The sequence below is a fragment of the Salmo salar genome, chromosome 15, assembly GCF_965601325.2.
Source record: "Salmo salar chromosome 15, fSalSal1, whole genome shotgun sequence".
Taxonomy (NCBI): domain Eukaryota; kingdom Metazoa; phylum Chordata; class Actinopteri; order Salmoniformes; family Salmonidae; genus Salmo; species Salmo salar.
The window spans coordinates 4539001-4553750 of NC_138305.1; the positions used below are offsets into that span (position 1 = coordinate 4539001).

General features: G+C 41.4%; 1 protein-coding gene across 1 annotated transcript; it reads right to left on the reverse strand.

Moving 5' to 3' along the window:
* Positions 1–1001: 1001 nt before the first annotated feature.
* LOC123727182 (perforin-1) lies at positions 1002–14218 on the reverse strand. Its single transcript, XM_082961561.1, has 4 exons — positions 14198–14218; positions 2216–2374; positions 1480–1599; positions 1002–1268 (listed from the first exon to the last, which is right to left on the reverse strand). The coding sequence occupies exons 2-4, from the start codon at positions 2366–2368 to the stop codon at positions 1131–1133; spliced, it is 411 nt and encodes a 136-aa protein (XP_082817687.1). The 5' UTR covers positions 2369–2374; positions 14198–14218; the 3' UTR covers positions 1002–1130.
* Positions 14219–14750: the final 532 nt, after the last annotated feature.

Consider the following 14750-nt stretch of genomic DNA (forward strand, 5'->3'; position numbering starts at 1 on the left):
TTCTTGGGGACCTTCAATGCTGCAGAAATGTTTTGGTACCATTCCCCAGAACTGTGCCTCGACACAATCCTGTCTCAGAGCTCTACGGACAATTCCTTCGACCTCATTGCTTGGTTTTTGCTCTGACAAGCACTATCAACTGTGGGATCTTTATATAGACAGGTGTGTGCCTTTCCAAATCATGTCCAATCAATTGAATTTACCAAAGGTGGATTCCAATCAAGTTGTAGAAACATCTCAAGGATGATCAATGGAAACAGGAGGCACCTGAGCTCAATTTCGAGTCTCATAGCAAAGGGTCTGAACACTTATGTAAATAAGGTATTTCTGTTTTTTTGTAGTTTTTTTATACATTTGCAAACATTTCTGAAAACCTGTTTTCACTTTGTCATTATGGGGCAATGTGTGTAAATTGATGAGGAAATACATTTATTTAATCAATTTTGGAATAAGACTGTAACGTAACAAAATGTGAAAAAGGGAAGGGGTGTGAATACTTTCCAAATGCACTGTATGTGGAGCAACTCACAAATATGTAAAATACAGGTCACAAATGTAAACTGTGGAGTCACAAATGTTGTCATATTTCTAAAAACATATTTGACCACAGTGTTTGCAAAGTAAGAAATATGTTTATTATAGGTTCCCTGATGACGTTGTGGGTTCCCTTGCTGATGTTGGTGCTTCAGCTTCCCACCATGTCATCCCAGGTTAGATCCTTAACATAACATAACACAAGGACTTAATTATCACCATGGGGATATGTTGTATTCATCTGAATGCTGATTATGAAAGAAGGCCAAACCTTAGAATAACAAAAAGTTGTATAAAGTGTAGGTTTAAGCACAATAATGGTATACTGTAAAAGGCTTTGACAGAAAATCTAAAATCAAGTCAAAATATTAATTTATCACTTTCAATATTCTATGGACCAATCTAAGACCTCTTCTGAGAAAGTGTAAAACAATGTAGAAACATGATAAAGCCAGACTAAGACCGTCTTGCCGTAAAACACGTTTTTTTTATTGATGTTTTAAGCAAGTGAATACATGAGTGACAGTGTGAGAGAACCAATCAGACACAAGGTTATAAAGGTCATAGGTTACAATCTAACCATCATTCTGTTCCTTCTAGTGACTGTAGTCGTAGCTGTAGGTGTAGTAGACGGTGCCTTTCTTCAGGTGGCAGGTCTCAGTGTGTGTTCCTCGGCGGATGGTGGTGCTGCAGGTTCCCAGGCGGTGGTCTGGTCCGGCGTCATCATCCCACACCTAATAATAATAATAATTTATAGTCATAATAATAATAAATCATCTTTAAAATCAGAATAATAATAGTAATACTCTTCCTCCTCCTCTTCCTCCTACTCTTTCTCCTCCTACTCATGTTATTCATCATCATCATTGTAATAATAATTTATTTGATTTACATAGTGCTTTTGCAGTGCTCAAAGCGCTTTGCATAGTAAGGGGGGAAACTCACCTCCAGCTTCAGGACAGACTTGTGGATGATGTCTACGAAGTTGAATTCACCGGGCCAGGTGGGGTTGGCCTGGTTCTTCAGAATGCTGCTCATGCCACCGAAGGTGGGGCCGCACCACACCTAAAGAAGAGAATGTTGTCAGTAGAATTGATTAAGTATTGGTGGGACCCCTGCGAGACGGTTGAGCTAATGTAAGTAACAAGAACATTTCCCAGGACATAGACATATCTGATATTGGCGGAAAGTTTAAATTCTTGTTAATCTAACTGCACTGTCCAATTTACAGTAGCTATTACAGTGAAAAAATACCATGCTATTGTTTGAGGAGAGTGCACAATTTTGAACATCATAAGTTATTAATAAACAAATCAGGCACATTTGGGCAGTCTTGATACAAAATTCTGAACATAAATGCAATGGTTCATTGGATCAGTCTAAAACTTTGCACATACAATACAACTTTGCACATACAATCTATATTGCACCTGGGCTGGAAGAATACATTATGGCCTTTCTCTTGCATTTCAAAGATGATGGTACAAAAAAATACAAAAGAAAGGTTGGTTTTTTCTTTGTATTATGTTTTATCAGATCTATCGTGTTATATTCTCCTACATTCCTTTCACATTCCCACAAACTTCCGTGTTTCCTTTCAAATGGTACTAAGAATAGGCATATCCTTGCTTCAGAACCTGAGAACCCTATGTCATTACAGGCGAAAATGTAATCAATTCACCTTGACGTAGGGGTCTGGCTGGGAGAGGAGGTCTCCTTTCAGGTTGGAGGCACTAAGGCCCCACACCCTGACGTGGCCGTCATACAGGTCACAGTGTACAAGAGCCAGAGTGCATAGCACCAGCAGTCCCAGGGACAGAGAGAGAGAGGCCATGGTACACTGTCAGAGAGAGAAGATATAAACATGTCCATAAGAGCTTGAAACTAACACTACAAACTGTATTCAGAGAGGAGTAAAAATACAGTTCAGGACATATTATCAGCATTAAGAGACCAGTGAAGGAAGAGATAAAGAGAGACAGACAGCGACACAAAAGAGAGAAAGAGTGAGAGAGAGACAGCGACAGAGAGAAAGAGAGAGAGAGAGAGAGAGAGAGAGAGAGAGAGAGAGAGAGAGAGAGAGAGAGAGAGAGAGAGAGAGAGAGAGAGAGAGAGAGAGAGAGAGAGAGAGAGAGAGAGAGAGAGAGAGAGAGAGAGAGAGAGAGAGAGACAGTTAGAGAGAGAGGTGGAAGAACAGAAGAACAGCACCAGAACAACAGATCATGTTTTACCTGGATATTCTTGAGCTGGACGTCTGTCTTTCTCTAGTCACCCAACTGCTGATGGTCCTTACTGTGCAATCTAGCTGTTTATAAAGATCTCAGCCCCCCCCCCCCCCCCACACACACAGGTGGTATGTAGGACTGCTTAACCAGTGAGAACACACCCTATATTACCAAGAGACATATGGAAGCCTATAAGGTGTGACAACAAATTCTGAGACTATTTGAAATGCTGATTGAACAAATTCTATTCCAGATAATGTCAAAAGGCCAGCCCAGTGAATAAACAGTTAGGTAAGGGAGAGGACATTGCTAAGGGTGGATATGGTAAATAGTATTGCATAGAATCTGTAATTCATCAGTAATACCATCGATCACTATCTGTAGGAGACAACAGGCGCCACATAGCCCACTGCTTCAGTAGGAGTGGTATTGTAAGGACCACTCCTACAGTGACAATTTTTGAGTCCCAAGTGGCACCCTATTCCCTATATAGTGCACTACTGGTCAAAAGTAGTTCACTATAAAGTGAATAGGGTGTAATGTGGGACAACATCTTTACACACTACAGTTATATCACTCACTCTGTGGCGCCACATACAAACACTGTCTCTGGCTTCAATAGAAGCTTCATCCCAGGGCCCTATCAACCGGATGAGTTGTAAAACCTCTTGGTTTTATCCTCAATCACTTTGAATGCAGTGAATCCACTAGTGGTTAATATTCCATGATCAAATTAATAAACTTTTTGTATTAAAGAAGTACAGAAGACTACAGAGCTAATTAAGTTATTATAATATGCGTCACTCCCACAGCGACAATATACACTGACTACAGAACATACCCCTCTCTCCTCTCTCTGTGGCGCCACACACAAATAGTATTTTTCTTGTCTCTTGGTTGACTTTCCTATATATAAATCTTATTTTATTTATGTAATATCTTATGCTGTTCTTGTCTATTACTGTTCTGTACTTTGTCATGTATTTGTTTTAGGTGGACCCCAGTAAGAGTAGCAGCTGCAAGAGCAGTAGCTAATGAGGATCCTAATAAACTAAACTAAACTGCTACTATGACAGTCACTGTACAAGTATCAGCAAATCAGTGGCCCTGTGTTAGAGTGTCCACCCTGAGATAGGAAGGGTGGGGGGATCTATCCCTGGTCGAGTCATACCAAACAAAGATTCTAAAAACATGGGGCCTGAAGCCTCTCTGCTTGGCCCTCAGCATTAAGAAGATGGATTGGTGGTAAGGCCTAACGCCAGACTAGCGTCCTGTCCAGGAGCTGTAATTGTACATCAAGCTGCCTTACCCCACAGAATCAGGAGATGGGCTCCTGCCCCTAATTTCCTCCAATTGTATACATTTGTCATGTGGCAGAGAGAAAAATGTGCATTTTTATAGTTTACGTCATGTTGTTCTAATCTACAAATCTTGCCATGAGGCTGATTTTTTATACACTGCTCAAAAAAATAAAGGGAACACTTAAACAACACAATGTAACTCCAAGTCAATCACACTTCTGTGAAATCAAACTGTCCACTTAGGAAGCAACACTGATTGACAATACATTTCACATGCTGTTGTGCAAATGGAATAGACAACAGGTAGAAATTATAGGCAATTAGCAAGACACCCCCAATAAAGGAGTGGTTCTGCAGGTGGTGACCATAGACCACTTCTCAGTTCCTATGCTTCCTGGCTGATGTTTTGGTCACTTTTGAATGCTGGCGGTGCTTTCACGCTAGTGGTAGCATGAGACGGAGTCTACAACCCACACGAGTGGCTCAGGTAGTGCAGCTCATCCAGGATGGCACATCAATGCGAGCTGTGGCAAGAAGGTTTGCTGTGTCTGTCAGCGTAGTGTCCAGAGCATGGAGGCGCTACCAGGAGACAGGCCAGTACATCAGGAGACGTGGAGGAGGCCGTAGGAGGGCAACAACCCAGCAGCAGGACCGCTACCTCCGCCTTTGTGCAAGGAGGAGCAGGAGGAACACTGCCAGAGCCCTGCAAAATGACCTCCAGCAGGCCACAAATGTGCATGTGTCTGCTCAAACGGTCAGAAACAGACTCCATGAGGGTGGTATGAGGGCCCGACGTCCACAGGTGGGGGTTGTGCTTTACAGCCCAACACCGTGCAGGACGTTTGGCATTTGTCAGAGAACACCAACATCGGCAAATTCGCCACTGGCGCCCTGTGCTCTTCACAGATGAAAGCAGGTTCACACTGAGCACGTGACAGACGTGACAGAGTCTGGAGACGCCATGGAGAACGTTCTGTTGCCTGCAACATCCTCCAGCATGACCGGTTTGGCGGTGGGTCAGTCATGGTGTGGGGTGGCATTTCTTTGGGGGGCCGCACAGCCCTCCATGGGTTAATAAATTGGATTTCCATTGATTATTTTTGTGTGATTTTGTTGTCAGCACATTCAACTATGTAAAGAAAAAAGTATTTAATAAGATTATTTCATTCATTCAGATCTAGGATGTGTTATTTTAGTGTTCCATTAATTTTTTTGAGCAGTGTATATTCTTGGAAATGTGTCTTTGCGCACGCCATGAAGACAGGACGCACCTGCTAAAATCGGTTTCCTATTGAACATACTTCTTTCCGTAAGAAATATTAGTTTGATTACATTTAACAGTTTCTGAGGAGTAAATAGAAATGTATTTTGACTAGTTGAAACAAAGATTAGGGGTAGATTTTTGGATTCCTTTCTCTACATGTTGAATGAGTGGATTACTCAAATTGATGGTGCCAACTAAACAGACTTTTTGGGATATAAAGATGGATTTTATCTAACAAAACGACACTACATGTTATAGCTGGGACCCTTTGGATGAAAAATCAGAGGGAGATGTTCAAAAAGTAAGTGAATATTTAGTCACTATTTGTGAATTTATGAAACCTGTGCCGGTGGAAAACTATTTTGATATGGGGCACCGTCCTCAACAATCACATGGCATGTTTTCGCTGTAATAGCTACTGTAAATCGGACAGTGCAGTTAGATTAACAAGAATTTAAGCTTTCAACCGATATAAGACACTAATATGTACCTAAATGTTTAATATCCATAATTTTTATGATTATTTATTTGAATTGTGCGCCCTCCAGTTTCACCGGAAGTTGTCTAGCCCCTTAGGAAGAATTCAGAAATCAATATTTGATGGAATAACCCTGATTTTCAATCACAGCTTTCAGGCATCTTGGCATGCTCTCCACCAGTCTTTCACAGTGATGTTGGGTGACTTTATGCCACTCCTGGTGCAAAAATTCAAGCAGCTCAGCTTTGTTTGATGGCTTGATCCGTCTTCCTCTTGATCACATTCCAGAGGTTTTCAATGGGGTTCAGGTCTGGAGATTGGGCTGGCCATGACAAGGTCTTGATCAGGTGGTCCTCCATCCACACCTTGATTGACCTGGCTGTGTGACATTGTCCTGCTGGAAAATCCAATCCTCAGAGTTGGGGAACATTGTCAGAGCAGAAGGAAGCAAGCTTTCTTCCAGGACAACCTTGTACGTGGCTGATTATGCATCCTTCGCAAAGACAAATCCGCCTGATTCCAGCCTTGTTGAAGCACTGGAGAGGCCTACAAGCTACAGTGTCTCAAACCCCAAAATTTGTTAAACAAATCTAAATATATTTCAGATTTTAGATTCTTCCAAGTAGCCACCGTTTGCCTTGATTACTGCTTTGCACACTCTTGGTATTCTCTCAACCAGCTTCATGAGGAATGCTTTTCCAACAGTCTTGAAGGTGTTCCCACATATGCTGAGCACTTGTTGGCTGCTTTTCCCTCACTATGCGGTCCAACTCATCCAAAACCATCTCAACTGGGTTGAGGTCTGGTTATTGTGGAGGCCAGGTCATCTGATGCTGCACTCCATCACTCTCTTTCTTTGTCAAATAGCCCATACACAGCCTGGATGTGTGTTTTAGGTCATTGTCCTGTTGAAAAACAAATGATAGTCCCACTAAGTGCAAACCAGAAGGGATGGTGTATTGCTGCAGAATGCTGTGGTAGCCATGCTGGTAAAGTGTGCCTCTAAATAAATCACAGACAGTGTCACCAGCAAACCACCAGCACACCTCCTCCTCCATGCTTCACTGTGGGAAACACACATGCGGAGATCATCCATTCAACTACTCTGCGTCTCACAACAACATGGCAGTTGGATCCAAAAATCTCAAATTTGGACTCATCAAACCTAAAGGACAGATTTATACCGGTCTAATGTCAATTGCTTGTGTTTCTTGGCCCAAGCAAGTCTCTTCTCTTATTGGAGTCCTTTAGTAATGGTTTCTTTGCAGCAATTCAACCATGAAGGCATGATTCACTCAGTCTTCTCTGAACAGTTTAGATGTTTCTGTTACTTTAACTCTGTGAAAAATAAAGGAGAGCCACACACCCTAGGAGCTCAGATGAAAAAATGTTATGTCCAACGTTTCGACAGACAAGCTGTTTTCATCAGGATATAATGACAAACACTGCGGGATGACTTGTTTATATAGTGTCAAAAGACACACACAGGTGTCTGTAATCATGGCCAGTTGTGGCCTGATATCATTGGTTAATTCTCATATATTAAAATAGCATACAAAAAACATAAATGGATAGCGTACGATCATAGATACAATTTGGCTACATAGGCCTACAAACATTTACACTAGCAAAATCACAATAATCACAAGAATTGCTTCAGATCAAAGTCTACTTGAACTCTGTGAAGCATTTATTTGGGCTGCAATCAGAGGCTGGTAACTCTAATGAACTTATCCTCTGCAGCAGATGTAACTTTGGGTCTACGTTTCCTGTGGCGGTCCTCATGAGAACCAGTTTCATCATAGCGCTTGATGGGTTTTGCGACTGCATTTGAAGACATATTCTAAGTTTGTCACAACACAACAGATTGGCTCAAACGCATTAAGAAGGAAAGAAATTCCACAAATTAATTTTTAACAAGGCACATCTGTTAATTGAAATGCATTCCACGTGACTACGTCTTGAAGCTGGTTGAGAGAATGCCAAGAGTGTGAAAAGCTGTCATCAAGGCAAAGGATGGCTAAAATATATTTTGATTTGTTTAACACTTTTTTGGTTACTACGTGATTCCATTTGTGTTATTTCATAGTTTTGATGTCTTCACTATTATTCTACAATGTAGAAAATAGTTTAAAAAATAAAGAAAACACTTGAATGAGTAGGTGTTCTAAAACTTTTGACTGGTACTGTATATGATGTATATTATGTATGTGGCTGGCTGGAATATGTAGAATATCTGTAGTCAATGGTAGAATATCTGTAATCAATATCTAATATATCTGTAGTCTGTATGTAGTATATCTGTAGTCAATATGTAGTATATCTGTAGTCAATGGCAGTATATCTGTAGTCAATATATAGTATATCTTTAGTCAATATATACCATATCTGTAGTCAATGGCAGTATATCTGTAGTCAATATGTAGTATATCTGTAGTCAATATGTAGTATATGTAGTCAATGGCAGTATATCTGTAGTCAATATGTAGTATATCTGTAGTCAATATGTAGTATATCTGTAGTCAATGGCAATATATATGTAGTTAAAATGTAGTGTATCTGTAGTCAATATGTAGTATATATGTAGTCAATATGTAGTATGTCTGTAGTAAATGACAGTATATCTGTTGTCAATATGTAGTATATCTGTAGTCAATGGCAATATATATGTAGTCAATATATAGTATATCTTTAGTCAATATGTAGTATATCTGTAGTCAATGGCAATATATATGTAGTCAATATATAGTATATCTTTAGTCAATATATACCATATCTGTTTTGGGGATCAACAACAATCACAGAAAGAGTAAAAATAAGTCTACATGTAAAAATTGGTGAACTTCCCCTTTAATGCTCAGTGCCAAGCAGCAGGGCATCAGGTCACATTTTTTTTGAGTCTGTTTGGTTTGACTCGACCAGGGATTGAACCCTTCCAATCTCAGGGTGGACGTTCTACGACAGGGCCACTGACTTGCTGCTACTGTTATAGTGACTGTAATAGTAGCAGTACTAGTAGTGTAGAAGGCACAACGACACTACTGTAGTCGGAGGAAAGGAAGCCGGGAAAGGAAGAAAGGGAGCTAAGAAAAGAGATGAAAGGAAGCTAGGGAAGGAGGAACGGAAAGGTAGTTAGGAAAGAATAGGAGGAAAGGGAGCTAGGAAAGCGAATGAGGAAAGGAGGACAAGTATCATGGAAAGGAAGCTAGGAAAAAAAGGAAAGGAACCTAGGAAAGAAGAAGAGTAAAGTAAATTAGGAAAGAAAGCAAGGAAATTAGGAACGGGATCTGCATAAGGTGAAGCGGAAATTAAGCTAGTGAAGGAAAGGGGGCAAGAAAAGGGAGGAGAAGATGCTAGGAAAGGAGGGAAGGAAATTAGAAAAAGATAGGAGGAAGAGAGCTAGGATACCAAAGGAGCGGAAGAAAGGAAGGAAAAGGATCAAGGAACGGAAGCGAAGAAAGAAAGAATGGAAGACCAAGGAAAGACCATGGGCTGTGATTATCCAATGGGCTGTCACGTTTTTAATGACCACACTGTGATTATCCAATGGGCTGTCACGTTATTAATGAGCACACTGTGATTATCCAATGGGCTGTCACGTTTTTAATGACCACACTGTGATTATCGACTTGGCTGTCACGTTATTAATGACCACACTGTGACTATCCAATGGGCTGTCACGATATTAATGACAATACTGTAATTTTCCAATGGGTTGTCTTGTTGTTACTGATAGCAATGCCATGAAAAATCATCTTCTCACCGTTGGCCAGGCTCCATCACCTAATCAGTTTGAGATACTGTAGTAATTTGCCACCAATTTTTACCAATTCTCTATCTGTCATCAATAACTACCTTGATTGAATAAAGTCAAACATTTTATAGATGAAATACATTTTATAGATAAATATATGAATAAGTATCTATAAAGTATAAGTATAAGTAGCATGCTTTTCTCCTTCCAGAAAACTTGCTAGAACCTGAAAGGATACTCTTGTGAATTCTCTGCTGAAGTAGGTAAAGGAGGAGGAGAGCAGACTCCTCTACCTAATAATGAATTAACACTCTACTCAACCTCTCGACCACTCATTAGTTTCCCGCTTACTGAGATCTATTTCATTCACTGGGAGATTCTCATTTGGTCAAAAGTCTGTCCTCTCCTCGACTCCTCTGTCCTCCTCTGAATAAGAACGTCTGCTGAATGACTAAAATGTAAATGTATGGCTCTGCTCTCAGATGTTTTCCTGTTCAAGAACATCCATTAGATAGTCAACAGAAACCACTTGTTGTTGGAAAGCAGTCTCTCACCTCATATTCAAAACTCATCTCAAAGACAGATTAAGAGTGTTGGGCCAATATCCACAAATCATCTCTGAGTAAGAGTGCTGATCTACAACCTGTCCATACAATATTATTCATGATGATCTGAAGAGTAAAACTGATCCTAGATCAGCAACAGTTCTCTAAGGTGCTTTGTGGATACGGGCCCTGATCTAGTCCCGTATTCATAAAGCATCTACATGAAAGCTGATCTACGATTACTTTAGCTTTTTAGATCATAATGAATCTGGGGGGTATATGTAAGTATATCAGTGGGCTCCCTGACGATGTTGTGGGTTCATTTGCTGATGGTGTTGCTGCGGCTTCCCAGCATGTCATCCCAGGTTGGATCATAACGATAACATATTGTAATATAACATTAAAACTTAATTATCACCATGGGGAAATGTTCCCCTTCATAAGGACCTTACCCAGGCACACCGTCATTAACATAACAACCCCTCGTACAACTACTGTACCAACCCCTGTACCAATCCCACATTCGCCAAGAGGCAATGGAGACCCACAGCTGGTCCGTTCTCAGTAATGTCTCTAAACCAAACTGTATAGGGTTTTGTGATGTTCCGTACTGTCAAAAGTTTTGTTTTCATCTGATACGCTGATTATGAACGAAAGCTAAACCTTAGAAGAACAAAAAGTTATATTAAGCTCAAGTTTAAGCACAATAATGGTCTACTGTAAAAGGTAAACGTCGAATGGTAAAAATCTTTGAGATAAAATCTCAAATTAGTAGAAATATTGATTTATCACTTTAATATCCTATGGACCAATCTAAGACATCTTCTGAGAAATCATATAACAATACAGAAACATGATGAAGCCAGACTGAGACCATCTTGCCGTAAAGCACGTTGATTTTATTGATGCTATAAGGAAGAGAATATATGAGTGACAGGGTGAGAGAACCAATCAGACACGAGGTCACAAAGGTCATAGGTTACAATCTAATCATCATTCTATTGCTCCTGTTCCTTCTTGTAGCTGTAGGTGTAGTAGACGGTGCCTCTCTTCAGGTGGCAGGTCTCAGTGTGTGTTCCTGGGTAGACAGTGGTGATGCAGGTTCCCAGGCGGTTATCTGGTCCGGCGTCCTGATCCCACACCTAATAATAATACCATTATTATAATAATAACAAAAACAATAGTAATAATTAATCATAATCATAACTATCATATTCATAATAATCATAATCATCATCATCATCATCATCCTCTTCCTCCATCTCTTTCTCTTCCTGTCCCTCTTCATCATTATCATCACAATAATAATAATTGATTGGATTTACATAGTGCTTTTCCAGTGCTCAAAGCGCTTTGCATAGTAATGGGGAAACTCACCTCCAGCTTCAGGACAGACTTGTGGATGATGTCTAGGAAGTTGAATTCGCCGGGCCAGGTGGGGTTGGCCTGGTTCTTCAAAATGCTGGTCATTCCACCAAAGGCTGGGCCGCACCACACCTAAGGAAGAGAATATTGTCAGTAGACTTGTATTATTAAACTTTTTTTTTTATTATTGTACTTCTAATACTAAATTATCTTTAATGGTAAGGGTAGGTAACAACACACCCGCCACGGTGATCCTCAACACAGGGGCCCCTCAGGAGTGTGTGTTCATTCCCTTCCTGTACTCCCTGTTCACTCATGACTGCACGGCCAGGCAATACTCCAACACCATCATTAAGTTTGCCGATGACACAACAGTGGTAGGCCTGATCACCTGGCCGTGTGGTGCCAGGACAACAACCTCTCCCTCAACATGATGAAGACAAAGGAGATGATTGTGGACTACAGGAAAAAGAGGGCCGAGCACACCCCCATTCTCATCGAAAGGGCTGTAGTTGAGCAGGTTAAGAGCTGTTGGTGATGTTTTGGTGATCAAATCCTACCAACAAAATAACATGGTCCTTGGTGTCCAAAATGGTCCAGCACACCAAGACAGTCATGAAGAGGGCACGACAAAACCTATTCCCCCTCAGGAGTCTGAAAAGATTTGGCATGGGTCCTCAGATCCTCAAAAGGTTCTACAGCTGCACCATCGAGAGCATCCTGACTGGTTGCATCACTGACTGGTATGGCAACTGCTCGGCCTCCGACCGCAAGGCACCACAGAGGGTAGTGCATACGACCCAGTACATCACTGGGGCCAAGCTTCCTGCCATCCAGGACCTCTATACCAGGCGGTGTCAGAGGAAGGCCCTAAAAGTTGTCAAAGACTTCAGCCACTCTAGCCATAGACTGTTCTCTCTGCTACCGCACGGCAAGTGGTACCGGAGCACCAAGTCTAGGTCCAAGAGGCTTCTAAACAGCTTCTACCCCCAAGCCATAAGACTCCTGAACATCTAATCAAATGGCTACCCAGACTATTTGCATTGCCCCCCCTTATTTTACCCCCCTTTTTTACACCGCTTCTACTCTCTGTTGTTATCATCTATGCATAGTCACTTTAATAACTCTACCTACATGTACATATTACCTCAATTACCTCAACTAACCGGTGCCCCCGCACATTGACTCTGTACCGGTACTCCCTGTATATAGTTTCGCTATTATTATTTTAGGGGCTCGTAAGTAAGCATTTCACTGTAAGGTCTACATCTGTTGTATTCGCCGCATGTGACTAATACAATTAGTTGGCTCACTTGTCTGAGGAACCTCTATTTGTATTTAAAAATGTATTCATTCGTTTGTTTGTTCATTCATTTTTTTCATTAGTTCACCTAACAAGTAACAAGCCAATCACTGACATTTTCACGGTCACACGTCACTGTATGCTGAGAAGGATTATCAACACAGCAAGCAAGGTACTTGGAGTCAAAATCATTTTAGACCCAAGCCTCCCCCTGTACCCGGACTTTGAACTACTCCCCTCTGGGCGCAGGTATAGGGCACCCCTCAGCAGGAAAAACAGAACTTGACAATCATTTGTGCCAGGTGTGATATCCCTCCTAAATAGCTCGGGCTAATGTTCCTATCAACTCAGTAAGACCAGCAGGCTAGTCTTTAAAAAAAAAATGTTTTATTGGTATGTAACTGTTATGAAAGTTGAGTTGCCAATTTTGTTTTGTATTTAAACGCCACTTTAAACGTGTACATGACACTGCAACAAAATTTCTCCATGGGGACAGTAAAGTCAGTAAGTAAGTTAGTAGCCTACTTGATATCCAAACAAATGACTGCTCACTGTCTACTGTTTACTGTTTGATTAGTTCTGTGTCTCTGTCCTTTTGTCTTATGATGTCTGTGTTGTCTGTAACATTACTGTACTTCTTCTGTTTTATCTCCCCACCTGCCCATCCCTCATTTTATATAACAATGATTTGTTAACTGACTGTTCTGGTTAATTAAAGGTAAAATAAATGAATAAATTCACCTTGACGTAGGGGTCTGGCTGGGAGAGGAGGTCTCCTTTCAGGTTGGAGGCACTAAGGCCCCACACCCTGACATGGCTGTCATCCAGGTCACAGTGTACAAGAGCCAGGGTGCATAGCACCAGCAGTCCCAGGGACAGAGAGAAAGAGGCCATGGTACACTGTCAGAGAGAGGGGAGAGGAGAGGAGAGGAGAGGAGAGGAGAGGAGAGGAGAGGAGAGGAGAGGAGAGGAGAGGAGAGGAGAGGAGAGGAGAGGAGAGGAGAGGAGAGGAGAGGAGAGGAGAGGAGAGGAGAGGAGAGGAGAGGAGAGGAGAGGAGAGGAGAGGAGGGGAAGATATAAACATGTCCATAAGAGCTTGAAACTAACATTACAGACATTCAAATGTAGTTGAAAGATCAGGACATATTTTCAGAATTAACAGATCAATGAAGGAAGAGAGAGACAGACAGGCAGCGACACAAAAGAGAGAAAGAGGGAGAGAGAGACAGCAACAGAGAGAGAGAGAGGGACAGCGACTGCGAGAGAAAGAGAGAAAGAGAGAGGGTTAGAGAGAGAGAGAGAGAGAGAGCTGTACTAGCTGTACTGTAGCTATAGCTATACAAATTCTGAGAGAGAGAGAGAGAGAGAGAGAGAGAGAGAGAGAGAGGAAGAATATAACAGCAGCAGAACAACAGATCATGATCTTACCTGGATATTCTTGAGATGGACGTCTGTCTTTCTCTAGTCACCCAACTGCTGATGGTCCTTACTGTGCCATCTAGCTGTTTATAAAGATCTCAGCCCCCCCCCCCCCACCTACCCCCCAGGTGGTATGTTGACCCACAGGTGGTATGTAGGACTACTTAACCAATGAGAGCACACCCTATATTACCACGAGACGTATGGAAGCCTATAAGGTGTAACAACAAATTCTGATACTATTTGAAATGCTGATTGAACAAATTCTATTCCAGATAATGTCAAAAGGCCAGCCCGGTGAATAAACAGTTAGGTAAGGGAGAGGACATTGCTAAGGGTGGACATGGTAAATAGTATTGCATAGAATCTGTAATTCATCAGTAATACCATTGATCACTATCTGTAGGAGACAACAGGCGCCACACAGCCCACTGCTTCATTAGGAGTGGTATTGTAAGGACCACTCCTACAGCGACAATGTTTGAGTCCCAAATGGCACCCTATTCCCTATATAGTGCACTACTGGCCAAAAGTAGTTCACTATAAAGTAAATAGGGTGTAA

Coding starts and splice junctions, on each gene's coding strand:
- LOC123727182 (XM_082961561.1), bottom strand. CDS start 2,368: ATGGCCTCTCTCTCTCTGTCCCTGGGACTGCTGGTGCTATGCACTCTG. Junction 1,600..2,215: donor AGCCAGACCCCTACGTCAAG/GTGAATTGATTA, acceptor TCTCTTCTTTAG/GTGTGGTGCGGCCCCACCTT. Junction 1,269..1,479: donor AGTCTGTCCTGAAGCTGGAG/GTGAGTTTCCCC, acceptor TATTATTATTAG/GTGTGGGATGATGACGCCGG.